The following is a 19,702-nucleotide window of genomic DNA, read 5'->3' as shown; positions in this document are numbered from 1 at the left end:
AGGGGATGCGGGTTAGTGCCCTGGTCCAGGAGCATCCCACATGCCGCGGAGCGGCTGGGCCTGTGAGCCATGGCCGCTGAGCCTGTGCGTACGGAGCCTGTGCTCCGCAATGGGAGAGGTCAAAATGGTGAGAGGCCCGCGTATCGCAAAAAAAAAAAAAAAAAAAAGAATCTGCCTGCCAGATGGAAACAACCTAAGTATCCATCATCAGATGAATGGATAAAGAAGATGTGGCACATATATACAATGGAATATTACTCAGCCATAAAAAGAAATGAAATTGAGCTATTTGTAATGAGGTGGATGGACCTAGAGTCTGTCATACAGAGTGAAGTAAGTCAGAAAGAGAAAGACAAATACCGTATACTAACACATATATATGGAATTTAAGAAAAAAAAATGTCACGAAGAACCTAGGGGTAAGACAGGAATAAAGACACAGACCTACTAGAGAATGGACTTGAGGATATGGGGAGGGGGAAGGGTAAGCTGTGACAAACTGAGAGAGTGGCATGACGTAAAATAGATAGCTAGTGGGAAGCAGCCGCATAGCACAGGGAGATCAGCTCGGTGCTTTGTGACCACCTGGAGGGGTGGGATAGGGAGGGTGGGAGGGAGGGAGACGCAAGAGGGAAGAGATATGGGAACATATGTATATGTATAACTGATTCACTTTGTTATAAAGCAGAAACTAACACACCATTGTAAAGCAATTATACTCCAATAAAGATGAAAAAATACATTAAAAATAAATTAATTAAATAAATTCTAACTTAAAAAAAAAAAATCTGCCTGCCAATGCAGGGGACATGCGTTCAAGCCCTGGTCCGGGAGGATACCACACACCAGGGAGCAGCTGGGCCTTTGCGCCACAGATACTGAGACTGCTCTAAAGCCCGCGAACCACAGCTACTGAGCCCGCGTGCCTGAAGCCCGTGCTCCACAACAAAGGGAAGCCACTGCAATGAGAAGCTTGAGCACCGCATCGAAGAGTAGCCCCCGCTTGCCTCAACTAGAGCAAGCCTGCACGCAACAACAAAGACCCAATGCAGCCAAAAATAAAATTAATTAATTTAAAAAAAAAAAAGAATGACAGACACAGGCTCAAGCCCTTCTAACAATGAGCAGGGAAAATACAGTAACTACAAGTAGAATATACAAAGGCTAACACTGATGAGTAGAGACAAAAAAAATTTTGATGTAATTGGTAGATTGATCTGCATTAATTTACTTTATACCCTTTTTTCCCCAAACTAACCCAGCATAACAGTATCCTGGATCACAAAGCAGACAAAGTAAGAAATAGACTAAGGCCAGTGATTCAGAACTAGTTTTTTTAGCACTGCATTTGCAACCTTCCTGAAAGGAGTAAGTTTCAAGCTTCAACTTTTTAAAAATTATGGCTATTTTAAAAATTTCAAATAATACAAAAACATCAAAACAGAGTAAAACATCACAGGTGTACACAGCAATGTGTGTGTTTCAATGTATATATGAATGCATGTATGTGGATATATTCCTAATCACTGCTTTCTTTCTAAATATTTGCAATATATTTTATTTATTCTACATGTTCCATAACAATATAAAGATCACTGATACTAGCAGATGCATATTTATCTTATATTTTTAAACATTAACCTTCGGCATTTAAAATTCACTATTCAGGACTTCCCTGGTGGCGCAGTGGTTGAGAGTCCACCCGCCGATACAGGGGACACGGGTTCGTGCCCTGGTCCGGGAAGATCCCACATGCCGTGGAGCAGCTGGGCCGGTGAGCCATGGCCGCTGAGCCTGCGCATCCGGAGCCTGTGCTCCACAATGGGAGAGGCCACAACAGTGAGAGGCCCGCGTACCACAAAAAAAATAAAAAATAAAAAATAAAATTCACTATTCACTTTTAGTTACGAAATAAAAGAGAAGTGCACCTGTTCAGTTGTCATCTGTACTGCAGCATGAACTGGCATACTATAGCTTGGTCCCGCTCTTCCAGAGCCCCAACCACTTTCCAAACTGAATCCTAAAGCTATAATTTACAAAATGAAAAGAATAAAATCACCAAATGAAATAAATTATCTTTTAGTAAATAGCTTTTAAAGCTTGTTTAATAAGCTGAATTAAAAATTCCCTTAATATGTGTTTAAAAAATTTTTAAACTAGGGCTTCCCTGGTGGCGCAGTGGTTGAGAGTCCACCTGCCGATGCAGGGGACACGGGTTCATGCCCCGGTCTGGGAAGATCCCACATGCTGCAGAGCAGCTAGGCCCGTGAGCCATGGCCGCTGAGCCTGCGTGTCCGGAGCCTGTGCTCCGCGACGGGAGAGGCCACAACAGTGAGAGGCCAGTGTACCACAAAAAAAAAAAAAAAAATTTTAAAACTAAATCTGCTAGGTTATTCAAAAAATACATTAAAAGAATTCCACATTATTTAAACAAACTTTTGAAAAACAAATAATACTTTTTCATTCTCTATTGGGAGATTCTTATTGTCTGTAACTTATTAAAGAGAATGTTTAAAATCAGGGATTTCCAGATATTATCACTGGGGGAAGTTAGGGGAGGGACCTCCTTGTACATTTTTCTGTGTATGTGTGCAACCTCCTATGAATCTATAGTTATTTCAAAATAAAGAGAAAAAAAATTCAAGGATTTCCTTAAAAAGATTCCTAAAAAAAAGAACTTGGAGCCTTTAGCACTAATTAATTTAGCCACCCAAATTCAAGGTATTACTTAAGAGAATAAATGTTTTACAATTCCAGCATCTTAACAATATCAGAATAATAGTAGGTTAAACTCTGAACTTACTTTTTGGTGCAGGACCCAACTTAAATCCATGTTTCTTCAACTGATCTAAAACTGCTTTTCTATTTTCTTCTTTTCCCCAAAAAGTCATACGCAAAGGCATGGTAAAAGCATTGTTTGCACCAAAAGGAACTACCCTATTATAATTAAGAAGGAGAAAAAAAAGAGAAATTAGAAGTGTTATTTTTTTACACTTAAGTCTCATTAAAAATCTTGTTAAATAACTGCCACATTCAAATTCCGCATGCAAGTAAAATAAAGGAACTAATTGAGCAGACTAGAAAGAAAAAGGACACGGACTAGGACCAACAATGAGAAGAAAAGGCAGTTTTTAGGACCAGAATGCCAGAAGAAACTCAGGTGAGATAAAAGTGTTTAAATACGTAGTTAGCCTATTACCAAGATCATAAGATAGGTAAAATAGCAAGTTTAATTCAGAAGGCAGAGTTTCCACTAACAGAACCACTGAGTGTAGCAACCCATTCTGGGAGCATGGGGAAGGATTTCCAAGAACTATTTCTGATCCAGGATTAACTGAAAGTTTACTCTCAATATCTGAAAAACCTGATGAACTGAGAAAAGAGAAAACAAGTAAACAAATAAGAAGACACTGCTAAATATTTATCTTCCAAACTCACCTTTTAATATCCTAAACAACCCATACTAAAATTGAGGTCACAGACACAAACGCATAAAAGAGAAAATGTAACCAAAGAGACTGGGAGTTTTAAAAAAGGAACAGGTGGTAGAACTAAGAAGGTATATGCCTAGATAATGCAACAGCTGCTACTTATCTCCAATCAAATGATGTCATGTGGAAATGAGTATCCTGCATTACCAGATCTTCCATTTATCAAGAGAAATATTTATAAATAATTTTGTATAATTAGGGGAAAATTAATATGCATAAAATGTAGAATGTCCAGATATTCGAATATCGGAAATAACTGAAAAAAAAATTAAACACTGTGTAGGCAAAACCAAACTCATGTACATCTGATCACAGGCTATCAGCTTACAACCTGATTTAAACAAACACTTCCAAACTTCTCAAATCAATGCTCTAAAAGGCTTTTTAAAAAGGCTTTTTTCTTAAAAGATGGTGTGGACTTTCTAATATTTGAACCAAAGTCTATTTTTCTCCATGGTAATAATTTACCAGGAAAGTGAGGGAACAGCTATTTGATGGCTAGGGTAGTGCAGGCAGATGAAAGAAGAATTAAAACATTTATTGAATGCATACTAAAGGTACAGCGACAAAAGTTGTCAGGGCAACTTTATATACCCTTACATTCAAAGATCACTACAACTCACAATTATTAAAACTGAACTCCAAAAGTGCATTACCCTTCAACTTGAGCCAATTTGTTGTCCATGATATAGGCCAAGGCAGCTGCAAGATCTTTCTTTATATGGCCGACCTGATTTCCATTCACGTTGTTTACTTTAATTGCATTCTTATCATAAGGGTTATCGGGTTCTCGTTGTAATGCAACCATCTCATTATTATTAACCTAATAAAAATAATAAACAGATATTATTATAAATAATAAACATATAATGATACCTTTCTTCATCGTATTTTATCTGGGATTTCCATTCATTTTTTAATGCTTACTGAATAACACCACATATAAGAAATGCACATTTTCTTGGGACTCATATTTCTATAGAAATATTAAAGAACATATTTTATAATAATTCTTTTACAATATTTTCCTAATTTACATTCATTGGAAGTTAACAAATCCTTGATATATAAAAGATACAATCAAAACTAACAGAGGCACATTATCTAAAATTATTCAACATTATAACTTCGAAAACAGGTAATCTCTTGAGTGCTTACTATGGGCCACACATTGTTCTAAGTACATTACATAGACTGAATTTTAAAACTGTCACAACCCTTTTGGTAGGTGTTATCATTATCTCCATTTTACAGATGAAGACACTGAAGCACAGAAAAGTTAAGTAACTTGCCCCAGGTCATAAAGTTATTAAGTAGCAGAGCTAGGATCTGAATCCAGGCAGGCCAGCTCCTAAGCCTAAATTCTCCAGAATCTCAAAGGGTTAAAAGGCATTAATTATAAGTCAGAATGGTACTGGAATAAGAAAATACATCCAGCCTTCAACTCATGCCATTATCTGATTCCACTTAATTAAAAACTGCCTGAGGGTGACATAATTGAAAATGGAAGAGTAAGGACTTCCAAAAATTCTCTCTTCCATAAAAGCAATGAAAACACTGGCAAAAACTGTTTGAATCAACTTTTTCATAACTCTGGAAACTAACCAAAGGATTATAGAAACCTGGGGAGTCTTAATTCAAGAAAACAGCTGAATATCAGTGCCCTAGTCTCATCTCCAGCTCTCAGTTACACGATAGCCTTTAAAAATAACTATCTGCTGCACTTCTTAGTACAACCTAGCAGTTACCAGAGTGAGCACACTGGAGCAGAATCTTACAAAGATTTATTCCTATAGAATTGTCATTATTTGACCTGTATGGTGGTTCCCTAGAAGACCTCCACTTGCAAAGCTGTTTCTATTTGACCTCTGAGCTTACTCAGTACATAAAACGTTCTCCCTTGGGTGGGTGTTTATCAAAAACAATTTTACAGGCAGTGGGTAACAGCTAGGGCAAACAAAACAATAACCAAAGGGCTTAAGAGGAAAAAGCGGAGAATAAGATGTTCAAAGCTCCAACATATTCCTGGAAATCTAGAAGGCCAAATGCAAGCACAGGGCTGTATGCATGCCCAGGGCTGTGAATATGTTCAGGAAAGACCTGAGAAGGTCTTAAGCTCTCACCTCTGGCTAAACTTGAAGCTCTGAACAGGCAGGAAATAAAGGCTAAGGCAGAGCTGTCAACTGCCAAGCTGAGTGTTGAAGGAGTGCTCCAAATGCACACAGATCCTCTCAGTAAAGACTGGGAAATTTACTGGTTCTAGTTCAGTCATTACCTGACCACTAAGCTAACCAAATACAGATATCAGTGGCCAGACACAACACAGACTTTCACAGGGTTAATTCAGCAAAAGTTACTAAACAAACAACAATAACCAAAATCAGCAACAACCAATCCAGGGGAGAAGGAAGAATCTGATTTCTAGAGCTGCCAAATTATTTTTTTTTAGCTCACATTCATCATCACATATAGTTTTTTTTAGTTGAAGTATAGTTGATTTATACTATTGTGTTAGTTTCAGGTGTACAGCACAGTGATTCAGTTATACATGTATATAAATACATACACATATACATATATACACATATAATTTATATATATATATAAAATCTATTCTTTTTCAGATTCTTTTCACTTATAGGCTATTATGAAATATTGCATACAGTTTCCTGTCCTATACAGTAGGTCCTTCTTGGTTATATAGCAGTGAGTATATTTTATCCCAAACTCCTAATTTATCCATCCCCCCATTTCCCCTTTGGTAACCATAAGTTTGTTTTCTATGTCTGTGGATCTATTTGTATCATTTTTTTTAGGTTCCACATATAAGTGATATCATACGATATTTATCTTTCTCTGTCTGGTTTATTTCACTTAGTATGATAATCTTTAGGTCCATCCATGTTGCTGCAAAGGGCATTATCTCATTCTCTTTTATGGCTGAGTAATATTCCATTATATAGATATACCACATCTTCTTTATCCATCCATCTGTTGATGGACACTTAGGTTGCTTCTATGTCTTGGCTATTGTACATAGTGCTGCAATGAACATTGGTGTGCATAGATCTTTTTGAATTACAGTTTTCTCTGGATATATGCCCAGGAGTGGGATTGCAGGATCATATGATTTAGAGTTGCTATATTATTTAAAACGTCTACTTTTCAACAACAAGAGAGACATGCAAAGAAACGAGAAAGTACAGCGCACACAAAGGAAAAAAGCTATCAATCATCTACCCATAAGGAAGCACAGATGATTGACCTACTAGAAAAAAACTTAAGTTTTAATTTTAAATATGTTCAAAGATCTAAAGTAAACCATGTCTGCAGAACTAAAGGAAAGCATGAGAACTATGTCTCACCAAATAGAAATTCTGGAGTCAAAATGTACATAGTTAACTAAAGTCTAAGATTCACTACAGAGGCTCAAACATCAGATATGAGCAGGCAGAAGAAAGAATCAATGAAGTTGATGACAGGTCAACTGAGACTATAATGTCTGAGGAACAGTTATAGTTTGAGGAACAGAAAGAAGAAAGAATGAAGAAAGATGAACAGATCCTGCGGGATAACAGCAAGCATACCAACACACACATGATGAGAGTCTCAGAAGGAGAGGAGAAAAAGAGGTAGAGAGAATATTTGAAGACATAATAGCCAAAAACTTCCCACATTTGATGAAAAAAACATTAATCTACATATTTAAGAAGCGCAACAAACTCCAAGTAAAAAAAACTCAAAGACATTCAAACCCAGACACACCAAAATCAAACTGTGGAAAGAACACTGAAAGCAACTGAGAGAAACAACTCATTACATACAGGGGATCCTCAATAAGATTAACATCTGATTTTTCACCAGAAACCATAGAGACCAGAATACAGTGGGATAACTTCTCAAAGTGCTAAAAGAAAAAAATTCGACCAAGAATTCTATATCTGGCAAAACTATCCTTCAAAAATAAAGAAGAGGGGCTTCCCTGGTGGCGCAGTGGTTGAGCATCCGCCTGCCAATGCCGGACACACGGGTTCGAGCCCTGGTCTGGGAAGATCCCACATGCCACGGAGCAGCTGGCCCTGTGAGCCACAATTACTGAGCCTGCGCGTCTGGAGCCTGTGCTCCGCAACAAGAGAGGCCGCGATAGTGAGAGGCCCGCGCACCACAATGAGGAGTGGCCCCCACTTGCCACAACTAGAGAAAGCCCTCGCACAGAAACGAAGACCCAACACAGCCATAAATTAAAAAAAAAAAAAAAAAAAAAAGAGCTGGTGACACGTATGTGTGCCGAGACAGCGCAAATTGGAGAAAGAAAAAAAAAAAAAAAACCTCAATAGGTTACCAGAAAAAAATAAATAAAAAAAATAAAGAAGAAATTAAGAAATTCCCAGATAAACAAAAACTGACAGAATCCATCACTAGCTGACCTACCCTACAAGAAATATTAAAAGAAGACCTTCAGGCTGAAATCAAAGGCACTAGACAGTAACTTGAATCTACATGAAGAAATAAAAAGCACAGGTAAATATAAAAGACAGTATAAAATTTTTTGGTTGTAACTTTTCCCTCCTATCTGATTTAAAAGGACATAATCATTATAAACCTGTATTGATGAACATATGATGTATATAAAGAATTAATCTGTATGAAAACAGCATAAAGGAGTAGGAAGGAAGACAATGGAACTACCTCAAAGCAAGGTTTTTATAAACAATTGAAATTAAGTTGCCATAAATCTAAACTAGATTCTTATGAATTAAGATGTTAGTAATTCCCAAGGGCAACTACTAAGAAAACAACTCAAAATATATAATAAAGAAACAACCAGGGAACTACTATGGTACACTAGGAAATATTTAACACAAAAGATTTAACACAAAAGAAGGCGGAAATGAAGGCCAGACCCAAGGGCCACATATTGTATGATTCCATTTACATTAAATGTCTAGAGTAAGTAAATCTATAGAAACAGAACATAAATTGATGGATGCCATGGGCTAAGGGGAGACAGTAATATGGAGTGATTATTAATGGGTACAGGGTTTTGGGAATGATGAATATGTTTTGGAATCAGTGCGGATGGTTTTACAAACTTGTGAATATCTAAAAACCACTGAATTGTACACTTAAAAATGATAAATTTTATGGTAAGTGAATTACCTAAATTTTTTTAACTACCTGAAAAATTCACAGGAAAGCTGCTTTAAACCTCTCCCAGCATCTGTTTACTGCCTCAAGAGACTACAGCCTGACCAACCAGATTATCAGACAAATATTCCTCTCTAATAATTCCTCTTTGAAGATATTCTGTGAGGCATAGCTCTGTTCTCTACCAGACCACCTCCCCCATGCCACTACTTATAGCATGATATTCTTTAAACCAGATATGCAAATTCCAGAAAATATATAACCAAAAAAAGTAGGGCAAAATGTTGAGACTATAAAAACAAAGAAAACAGGGCTTCCCTGGTGGCACAGTGGTTGAGAGTCCGCCTGCTGATGCAGGGGACATGGGTTCGTGCCTCGGTCCGGGAAGATCCCACATGCCGCGGAGCGGCTGGGCCCGTGAGCCATGGCCGCTGAGCCTGCACGTCCGGAGCCTGTGCTCCGCAGCGGGAGAGGCCACAGCAGTGAGAGGCCCGCGTACCGCAAAAAAAATATATAAAATAAAATAAAATAAAATAAAATAAAATAAATAAAAACAAAGAAAACATGATCCAAGCACATGACAAAAAAGGATATATTAGTAAAACAAGATTAAGATGACAACAAAAAGACAGATATAGGACTAATTATAACAACACTTTTAGAATAGAATGGAAAAGAAATAATCTACTTTATTATAAAATAAAGATTTTGATGGGTCAAGAAATAAAAAATGTAAACATAAGCAAATTGAAAACATTTTTAAAAAGTTAAAAATGAATAATGCCAATACTATATAACAAACCTTAGGTGATACAGCCAATGTCATACTTTGAAGAACATTTAAAAGATTAAAATATTTTATTATTAACATTAAGTGTTCGAATCAAGAATCCAAAAATAAAATAAAACAAAATGGAAAATAGAATAACAGAATGTAAAAGAGAAATCAATGACCAAAGAAAGATGATAAGATTGTTATTCTGGGAGGAACGAAGATGGCAGAGTAGAAGGAAGTGCTCTCACTCCCTCTTGTGAGAACACCAGAATCACAACTAGCTGCTGGACAATCACAGACAGGAAGACACTGGAACTCACCAAAAAAGATACCCCACATCCAAAGATAAAGGAGAAGCCAAAATGAGATTGTAGGAGGGGCGCAATCACAGTAAAATCAAATCCCATAACTGCTGGGTGGGTAACTCACAGACTGGAAAACACTTATACCACAGAAGTCCACCCACTGGAGTGAAGGTTCTGAGCCCCACATCAGGCTTCCCAACCTGGGGGTCCAGCAACGGGAGGAGGAATTCTTAAGAGAATCAGACTTTGAACCCTAGTGGGATTCAATTGCAGGACTTCGACAGGACTAGGCAAAACAGAGACTCCATTCTTGGAAGGCACACACAAAGTAGTGTGTGCATCGGGACCAAGGGGAAGGAGCAGTGACCCCAGGGGAGACTGAACAAGACCTACCTGTTAGTCTTGGAGGGTCTCCTGCAGAGGTGGGAGGTGGCTGTGGCTCACCATGGGGACAAGGACACTGGCAGCAGAAGTTCTGGGAAGTACTCCTTGGCTTGAGCCCTCCCAGAGTCTGTCATTAGCCCCACCAAAGAGCCCAGGTAGGCTCCAGTGTTAGGTTGCCGCAGGGCAAACAACCAACAGGGAGGGAACCCAGCCCCACCCATCAACAGTCAAGTGGATTAAAGTTTTACTGAGCTCTACCCACCAAAGCAACGGTCAGCTCTACCCACCACCAGTCCCTACCATCAAGCCTCTTAGATAGCCTCACCCACCAGAGGGCAGACAGCAGAAGCAAGAAGAACTACAATCCTGCAGTCTGTGGAACAAAAACCACATTCACAGAAAGATCAAAAGGCAGAGGGCTATATACCAGATGAAGGAACAAGATAAAACCCCAGAAAAACAACTAAATGAAGTGGAGATAGGCAACCTTCCAGAAAAAGAATTCAGAATAATGATAGTGGAGATGATCCAGGACCTCGGAAAAAGAATGGAGGCAAAGATAGAGCAGATGCAAGAAATGTTTAACAAAGATCTAGAAGAATTAAAGAACAAACAAACAGAGATGAACAATAAAATAACTGAAATGAAAACTATACTAGAAGGAATCAAGAGCAGAATAACTAAGGTAGAAGAATGAATAAGTGACCTGGAAGACAGAATGGTGGAATTCACTGCTGCGGAACAGACTAAAGGAAAAAGAATGGAAAGAAACGGAGACAGACTAAGAGACCTCTGGGACAACATTAAACGCAACAACATTCGCATTAGACGGGTCCCAGAAGGAGAAGAGAGAGAGGAAGGACCAGAGAAAATATTTGAAGAGATTATAGTCAAAAACTTCCCTAACTTGGGAAAGGAAATAGCCACCCAAGTCCAGGAAGCACAGCAAGTCCCATACAGGATAAACCCAAGGAGAAACACGCTGAGACACAGAGTAATTAAATTGGCCAAAATTAAAGACAAAGAAAAATTAATGAAAGCAGCAAGGGAAAAATGACAAATAACATAAAAGGGAAGTCCCATAAGGTTAACAGCTGATTTCTCAGCAGAAACTCTACAAGCCAGAAGGCAGTGGCATGATATACTTAAAGTGATGAAAGGGAAGAACCTACAACCAAGATTACTCTACCTGGCAAGGATCTCATTCAGATTCGATGGAGGAATCAAAAGCTTTACAGACAAGCAAAAGCTAAGAGAATTCAGCACCACCAAACCAGCTCTACAACAAACGCTAAAGGAACTTCTCTAAGTGGGAAACACAAGAGAAGAAAAGGACCTACAAAAAGAAACCCAAAACAATTAAGAAAATGGTAATAGGAACATACATATAGATAATTACTTTAAATGTGAATGGATTAAATGTTCCAACCGAAAGACATTCAGGCTTGCTGAAAGGATACAAAAACAAGATCCATATATATGCTGTCTACAAGAGACCCACTTCAGACCTAGGGACACATACAGACTGAAAGTGAGGGGATGGAGATGGAAAAAGATATTCCATGCAAATGGAAATCAAAAGAAAGCTGGAGGGCCTCCCTGGTGGCGCAGTGGTTAAGAGTCCGCCTGCCGATGCAGGGGATACGGGTTCGTGCCCCGGTCTGGGAGGATCCCATATGCCGCGGAGCGGCTGGGCCCGTGAGCCATGGCCGCTGGGCATGCGCATCCGGAGCCTGTGCTCCGCAACGGGAGAGGCCACAACAGTGAGAGGCCCACATACCGCAAAAAAAAAAAAAAAAAGAAAGCTGGAGTAGCAATACTCATATCAAATAGACTTTAAAATAAAGAATGTTACAAGAGACAAGGAAGGACACTATATAATGATCAAGAGATCAATCCAAGAAGAAGATACAACAATTATAAATATATATGCACCCAACATAGGAGCACCTCAATACATAAGGCAACTGCTAACAGCTCTAAAAGAGGAAAACGACAGTAACACAATAATAGTGGGGGACTTTAACACCTCACTAAAACTATGCAAAGATCATCCAAAATGAAAATAAATAAGGAAACAGAAGCTTTCAATGACACAATAGACCAGACACATTTAATTGATATTTATAGGACGTTCCATCAAAAAACAGCATATTACACTTTCTTCTCAAGTGCGTATGGAACATTCTCCAGGATAGATCACATCTTGGGTCACAAATCAAGCCTCAGTAAATTTAAGAAAACTGTAATCATATCAAGCATCTTTTCTGACCACAACACTATGAGATTAGAAATAAATTACAGGGAAAAAAATATAAAAAACACAAACACATGGAGGCTACACAATACATTACTAAATAACCAAGAGATTACTGAAGAAATCAAAGAGGAAATCAAAAAATACCTAGAGACAAATGACAATAAAAACACGACGATCCAAAACCTATGGGATGGCGGAGTGGCTGGGACCGTGAGCCATGGCCGCTGGGCCTGCGCGTCCAGAGCCTGTGCTCCACAACAGGAGAGGCCACAACAGTGAGAGGCCTGCATACCACAAAAAAAAAAAACATAAACAAAAACAAATCCTACGGGATGTAGCAAAAGCAGTTCTGAGAGGGATGTTTATAGCTATACAAGCCTACCTCAAGAAACAAGAAAAATCTCAAATATACAACCTAACCTTACACCTAAAGGAACTAGAGAAAGAAGAACAAACAAAACCCAAAGTTAGCAGAAGGAAAGAAATCATAAAGATCAGAGCAGAAATAAATGAAATAGAAACAAAGAAAACAATAGCAAAGATCAACTAAAGGCTGGTTCTCTGAGGATAAACAAAATTGATAAACCATTAGCCAGACTCATCAAGAAAAAGAGGGAGAGGACTCAAATCAATAAAATTAGAAATGAAAACAGAGAAGTTACAACAGGCACCACAGAAATACAAAGCATTCTAAGAGACTACTACAAGCAACTCTATGCCAATAAATTGGACAACCTAGGAAGAAATGGACAAATTCTTAGAAAGGTATAACCTTCCAAGACTGAACCAGGAAGAAATAGAAAATATGAACAGACCAATCACAAGTAATGAAATTGAAACTGTCATTAAAAATCTTCCAACAAACAAAAGTCCAGGACCAAATGGCTTCACAGGTGAATTCTAACAAACATTTAGAGAAGAGCTAACACCCATCCTTCTCAAACTCTTCCAGAAAACTGCAGAGGAAGGAACACTCCCAAACTCATTCCATGAGGCCACCATCACCCTGAAGCCAAAACCAGACAAAGATACTACAAAAAAAGAAAATTACAGACAAGTATCACTCATGAATACAGATGCAAAAATCCTCAACAAAATACTAGCAAACAAAATCCAACAACACATTAAAAGGATCATACACCATGATCAAGTGGGATTTATCCCAGGGATGCAAGGATTCTTCAATATACGGAAATCAATCAATGTGATACACCATATTAACAAACTGAAGAATAAAAACCACATGATCATCTCAATAGATGCAGAAAAAGCTTCTAAAATATTCAACACCCATTTATGATAAAAACTCTCCAGAAAGTGGGCATAGAGAGAACCTACCTCAACATAATAAAGGCCATATATGACAAACCCACAGCAAACATCATTCTCATGGTGAAAAACTGAAAGCATTTCCTCTAAGATCAGGAACAAGACAAGGATGTCCACTCTCACCACTATTATTCAACATAGTTTTGGAAGTCCTAGCCACAGCAATCAGAGAAGAAAAAGAAATAAAAGGAATACAAATTGGAAAAGAAGAAGTAAAACTGTCTCTGTTTGCAGATGACATGTTACTATACATAGAGAATCCTAAAAATGCCACCAGAAAACTACTAGAGTTAATCAATGAATTTGATAAAGTTGCAGGATACAAGATTAATACACAGAAATCTCTTGTATTCCTATACACTAACAATGAAAGATCAGAAGGAGAAATTAAGGAAACAATCCCATTTACCAATGCATCAAAAAGAATAAAATACCTAGGTATAAACCTACCTAGGGAGACAAAAGACCTGTATGCAGACAACTATAAGACACTGATGAAAGAAATTAAAGGTAATACCAACAGATGGAGAGATATACCATGTTCTTGGTGTGGAAGAATCAATACTTTGAAAATGACTCTACTACCGAAAGCAATCTACAGATGCAATGCAATCCCTATCAAATTACCAATGGCATTTTTTAAGGAACTAGAACAAAAAATCTTAAAATTTGTATGGAGACACAAAAGCCCCCGAATAGCCAAAGCAGTCTTGAGGGAAAAAAACGGAGCTGGAAGAATCAGACTCCCTGACTTCAGACTATACTACAAAGCTACAGTAATCAAGAATATATGGTACTGGCACAAAAACAGAAACACATATCAATGGAACAAGATAGAAAGCCCAGAGATAAACCCACACACCTAGTGTCAACTAATCTATGACAAAGGAGGCAAGGATATACAATGGAGAAAAGACAGTCTCTTCAATAAGTGGTACTGGGAAAACTGGACAGCTACATGTAAAAGAATGAAATTAGAACACTCCCTAACACCATACACAAAAATTAACTCAGGATGGGTTCTAGACCTAAATGTAAGACTGGACACTATAAAACTCTTAGAGGAAAACATAGGAAAAACACTCTTTGACATAAATCACAACAAGATCTTTTTTGTTCCACCTCCTAGAGTAATAGAAATAAAAACAAAAATAAACAAATGGGACCTAAAGAAATTTAAAAGCTTTTGCAAAGCAAAAGAAACCATAAACAAGACAAAAAGGCAACCCTCAGAATGGGAGAAAATATTTGCAAAGGAATCAACGGACAAAGGATTAATCTCCAAAATGTATAAACAACTCATGCAGCTCAATATTAAAGAAACAACCAACCCAATCCAAAAATGTGCAGAAGACCTTAATAGACATTTCTCCAAAGAAGACATACACATGGCCACGAAGCACAGGAAAAGCTGCTCAACATCACTAATTATTAGAGAAATGCAAATCAAAACTTCAATGAGGTATCACCTCACATGAGTTAGAATGGGCTTCATCAGAAAATCTACAAACAAATGCTGGAGAGGGTGTGGAGAAAAGGGAACCCTCTTGCACTGTTGGTGGAAATGTAAATTTATACAGCCACTATGGAGAACAGTATGGAGGTTTCTTAAAAAGTAAAAATAGAATTACCATATGATCCAGCAACCCCACTACTGGGCATATATCCAGAGAAAACCGTAATTCAAAAAGACACATGCACCCCAATGTTCACTGCAGCACTATTTACAATAGCCAGGTCATAGAAGCAACCTAAATGCCCATCGACAGACAAATGGATAAAGAAGATGTGGTACATATATACAATGGAATATTACTCAGCCATAAAAAGGAACAATACTAAGTCATTTTTTGAGATGTGGATGCATCTAGAGACAGTCATACAGAGTGAAGTAAGTCAGAATGAGAAAAACAAATATCGTATACTAACACATGTATGTGGAACTAGAAAAATGGTACAGATGAACCGGTTTACAGGGCAGAGGTTGAGACACAGATGTAGAGAACAAACATAAGGACACCAAGAGGGGAAAGCTGTGGGGGATGGGGGGGGGATAGTGGTGTGCTGAATTGGGCGATTGGGATTGACAAGTATACACTAATGTGTATAAAATTGATGACTAATAAGAACCTGCTGTATAAAAAAATTCAAAAATTAAAAAAAAGAAAGATAATCATAAAAAAATCCAAGAAAGACTACCTTAAAAGATGAAACAGATAAATCTCTATCAAGGCTAATGAATAAAAAATAAGGACACGAATACATAACACAATGAAAACAGGAACATAACCATAAACAGTTAAAATATTTTTACGTGTATATGACTACTATGTAAACTCCGTGGCAATAAGTTTGAAAATATAAATGGATGCTTTTCTTTAAAAATATGAATTTCCAAAATTGACTCAAGAAGTATCTGAATTATGGTGAGTTTGAATGAAGCCAGACTTAAAAAGTATATACTATATGATTCAATGTATATGAAGCTCTAGGGAATTCCCTGGCAGTCCAGTGCTTAGGACTCCATGCTTCCACCACAGGGGGTACGGGTTCGATCCCTAGTCAGGGAACTAAGATCCCACATTTCTGCATGCCGCGCAGCGCAGCCAAAAAAATAAAGTATATGAAGCTCTAGAATAAGCTAAACTAATCTACAGTGATAGAAGTCAGACTGGTGGTTCTTCAGGCAGAGGCAGGGATGAAGGACTGCAAGAGAATACAAGAGAACTTTCAGAATTGATGGAAATGATCTATATGTTGATGGGGTGGTGATTATCAGGTATATATCTTTGTTAAAACTCTTAGAATCATATACTTAAAATGCTTGCATTTATAAATATATATACAAATCACATCTCAATAAAGTGGAAAAAAGTTGAAAATAATCAAAAGCATGCAAAGATAAATACCTCAATTTTTTTTTTTTTTTTTTTTTTTTTTTTTTTGCGGTACGCGGGCCTCTCACTGTTGTGGCCTCTCCCATTGCGAAGCGCAGGCTCCGGATGCCCAGGCTCAGCGGCCATGGCTTACGGGCCGCAGCATGTGGGATCTTCCCGGACCGGGGCATGAACCCGTGTCCCCTGCATCAGCAGGCGGACTCTCAACCACTGCGCCACCAGGGAAGCCCAATACCTCAATTTTTATTACAAGATTTCTGTCAATTATGAACTCCAAAACATCCATCAACAAGAATAAAGTACAATAAAGATCTGTATTGACATGAAAAGATATTCCTAATATTTTACTTTAAAAAAAGGTGATTACTATAATAGGCATAATATGATCCTCATTTTTATTAATATATAATATGATTTAAAGTCACATGTATATTTTCTCAGAGTAAAGCGTGGAAGACATAACAACGTAAGTTGTGATTCTGGATTCAGGTAGAGTTGATACTTTTTCTTTTAGCCATTTTAAAATAATAAATGTGTATTACTTATAAAATAAATAATATACATTTTGTAAAATAAAAAAAAATAATGATTAGTTTTAATCAGCTCATCACATTTGTATTAGCTTACCAGTGTCACAGAAATTATTCTGAGATCAACAAATAGTGATAGTTCTAAGGTCAATAACAAGCATGATCTAATATTTCACAATGGTTTAAAATAATTTAAAAACAATGTTACGTTTTGAAAAAATTACACAAATCCAAAATAGGAAAGTTCCGAAATGAATATGAGAGCTAGAGAACAGATGGATATATGAATTGAGAACTGACAGATTTCAGGAAAAAATTAGAAAAGAAAAACTATTTCAGAATTAAAGAATAGAAAGAACACAAAAGTGAACAGATCTTGTAAAAAACATGGTAAGGGAAATAAATGATGAAAAACAGAAAAGTGAAAAAATATGATGAAAAGGATTTCAGAGGAATAGGCATTTATATATGGCATACGTATATGCAGAGGAGATGTAATACAGAGAGAGTAGAATGGAGTCCTTTGAAGAAAAACAAGCTCTGAAACAAAACAAACATTTAAAACCATAATTAAAGTTTTCTGAAATAGAAGAAAACGAAGTTACAGCACAGCCATCACTAAGACATTGCCTAATGAAACTTTTGGACTTTCAAGATAAGGAAAAATATCCTTTAGTTATCCAAGCAAAATAATTCCAATTGATCTACACGGGAGAGAAATCATATTGGCATCAGAATTTTAACCAGCAACGTTTTATACAACACCAAGATATTGTGGAGAGAAAATATGGGTCAAGGATTTTATATTCAACCAAATTATTCTTGAAGCATATAAGTACCACAAGTACACACATACAAAACTCAGGAAATATTGTTCCTTCCTAAGGAATCTCCTAGACAACACACTTCAACACATTTCAGACAACCATAAAATGATCTGAGAAGCTCTACTATTACAAAGAAAATATGAGAGAATAAAACACTAGACAATTCTTTCCCAAGGAATCTCCCACAAAATATACTTCAGACAACCAAAAAATGATTTGAGAAGCTTCGCCATAAGAAAAATAGGGGAGAATGGAAGAACTGGTAAATCCAACTTTCCATAGAACAATATATGCAGTTTCTGCAATAAATCAATGACATGAAACAAAGGGCAGGGAGGTGACTTACATAACCAAAGGTACTATTATTAACTTGTTTTGATCCTGACTCAAAAAAATTAACAATAAAAAGGCATTTTTAAACAATTAAGAAAACTGATTATGTATTAGTTATTGGATGTAATAGAGAATTATTATTAATTTTGTTAAGTACAACGATGTAAGAAAATGCCTGGGGCTTCCCTAGTGGCGCAGTGGTTGAGAGTCCGCCTGCCTATGCAGGGGACACGGGTTTGTGCCCCGGTCCGGGAAGATCCCACATGCCGCGGAGCAGCTGGGCCCGTGAGCCATGGCCGCTGGGCTTGCGCGTCCGGAGCCTGTGCTCTGCAACGGGAGAGGCCACAGCAGTGAGAGGCCCGTGTAATGCAAAAAAAAAAAGAAAATGCCTGAATTTTTTTAGGGATACACACTTAAATGTTGTAAAGTGATACAGTTGGAATATTTAATACCCAAGAAAAAGAGAAAAAGTGATGAAGCTAATGTGCAAAAAACTTGTTAACTACTGAATCTGGATCATGGGTATATGGAAGTTTACTGTATTATTCTACTTCTATGCATGTTTGAAATTTTTCATAACTAAAAAAATAAAACTAGAGCTATATCATCCAGATAACACAGAGGCATACTAGACAACCATGACAAAGACAACTGCTTTCTCTATCTTTGTCTCTGTTCTCTCTCTCTCACACACACACATACATACGATGCAGAGACTAGAGATACAAAAAGATAAACACAGAAAGAAAAAAAAGTACCTAAAAATAGACAATTCCCTTATCTAGTATGAACTGATCTTCCTAAATTAAAAATAGTAAAGTGTAGAAATGTGCTAAGGGACAGGAGAGGAGAAAGCAATGGACTGACTTGGAAGTCATTTTGCAAATGTACCACATAGTATCTGTGCTTTTTGAGCAAATCATTTAACCTTCCTGAGCTTCAGTTCTACAAGGGGATAATAGATGTCCTATCTACCTCAGAGACACTGTAATGATCAAATGACACTATACAGGAAACAATGCTTTGTATATTATAACCATGATATAAAAGTAAAAGAATATTAATAATTAGGTATTTGTTATCTCTTGCCCAGATATATTTCAATTACTTAAAGTAAATATTTACTGCACATATCACCTTCTAATCCTTATTTTCTAGGTTAATAATATATCATATCACATTAACTTAATATCTAATGTTATACTCACTACTCCTGTGTAATAGCGTAGTCCAACTACATGACCTCTCAAAGTTCCAAATAAAACTGAATCTAGCTCTTCATCGCTCGTTAGGAAATCATCTGGAGGAATAATATCTTGGAATTCAAAACGAGGAAAGAAAGTTGGATATGAGAGGCGTGGAAAATTTCCATGGACTCCGTACTGGACAGTCTGCAAGTACTTCCAAACAGGATCTCTATTAA

General features: G+C 37.3%; 1 protein-coding gene across 2 annotated transcripts in view; it reads right to left on the bottom strand.

Moving 5' to 3' along the window:
- HLTF (helicase like transcription factor) overlaps positions 1-19,702 on the bottom strand; it is a 72,839-nt gene that overhangs the window by 51,730 nt on the left and 1,407 nt on the right. For both annotated transcript variants that reach the window (XM_060099552.1, XM_060099553.1), the window contains exons 2-5: positions 19,488-19,695; positions 4,148-4,314; positions 2,804-2,937; positions 1,929-2,026 (exon numbers count right to left, since the gene is read on the bottom strand). In XM_060099552.1, coding sequence (XP_059955535.1) covers positions 1,929-2,026; positions 2,804-2,937; positions 4,148-4,314; positions 19,488-19,695 — 607 coding nt within the window. The remainder of the gene's footprint in view (positions 1-1,928; positions 2,027-2,803; positions 2,938-4,147; positions 4,315-19,487; positions 19,696-19,702) is intronic.

Source organism: Mesoplodon densirostris, chromosome 5, assembly GCF_025265405.1.
Source record: "Mesoplodon densirostris isolate mMesDen1 chromosome 5, mMesDen1 primary haplotype, whole genome shotgun sequence".
NCBI lineage: Eukaryota > Metazoa > Chordata > Mammalia > Artiodactyla > Ziphiidae > Mesoplodon > Mesoplodon densirostris.
This window is presented reverse-complemented; position numbering and strand designations above follow the sequence as displayed.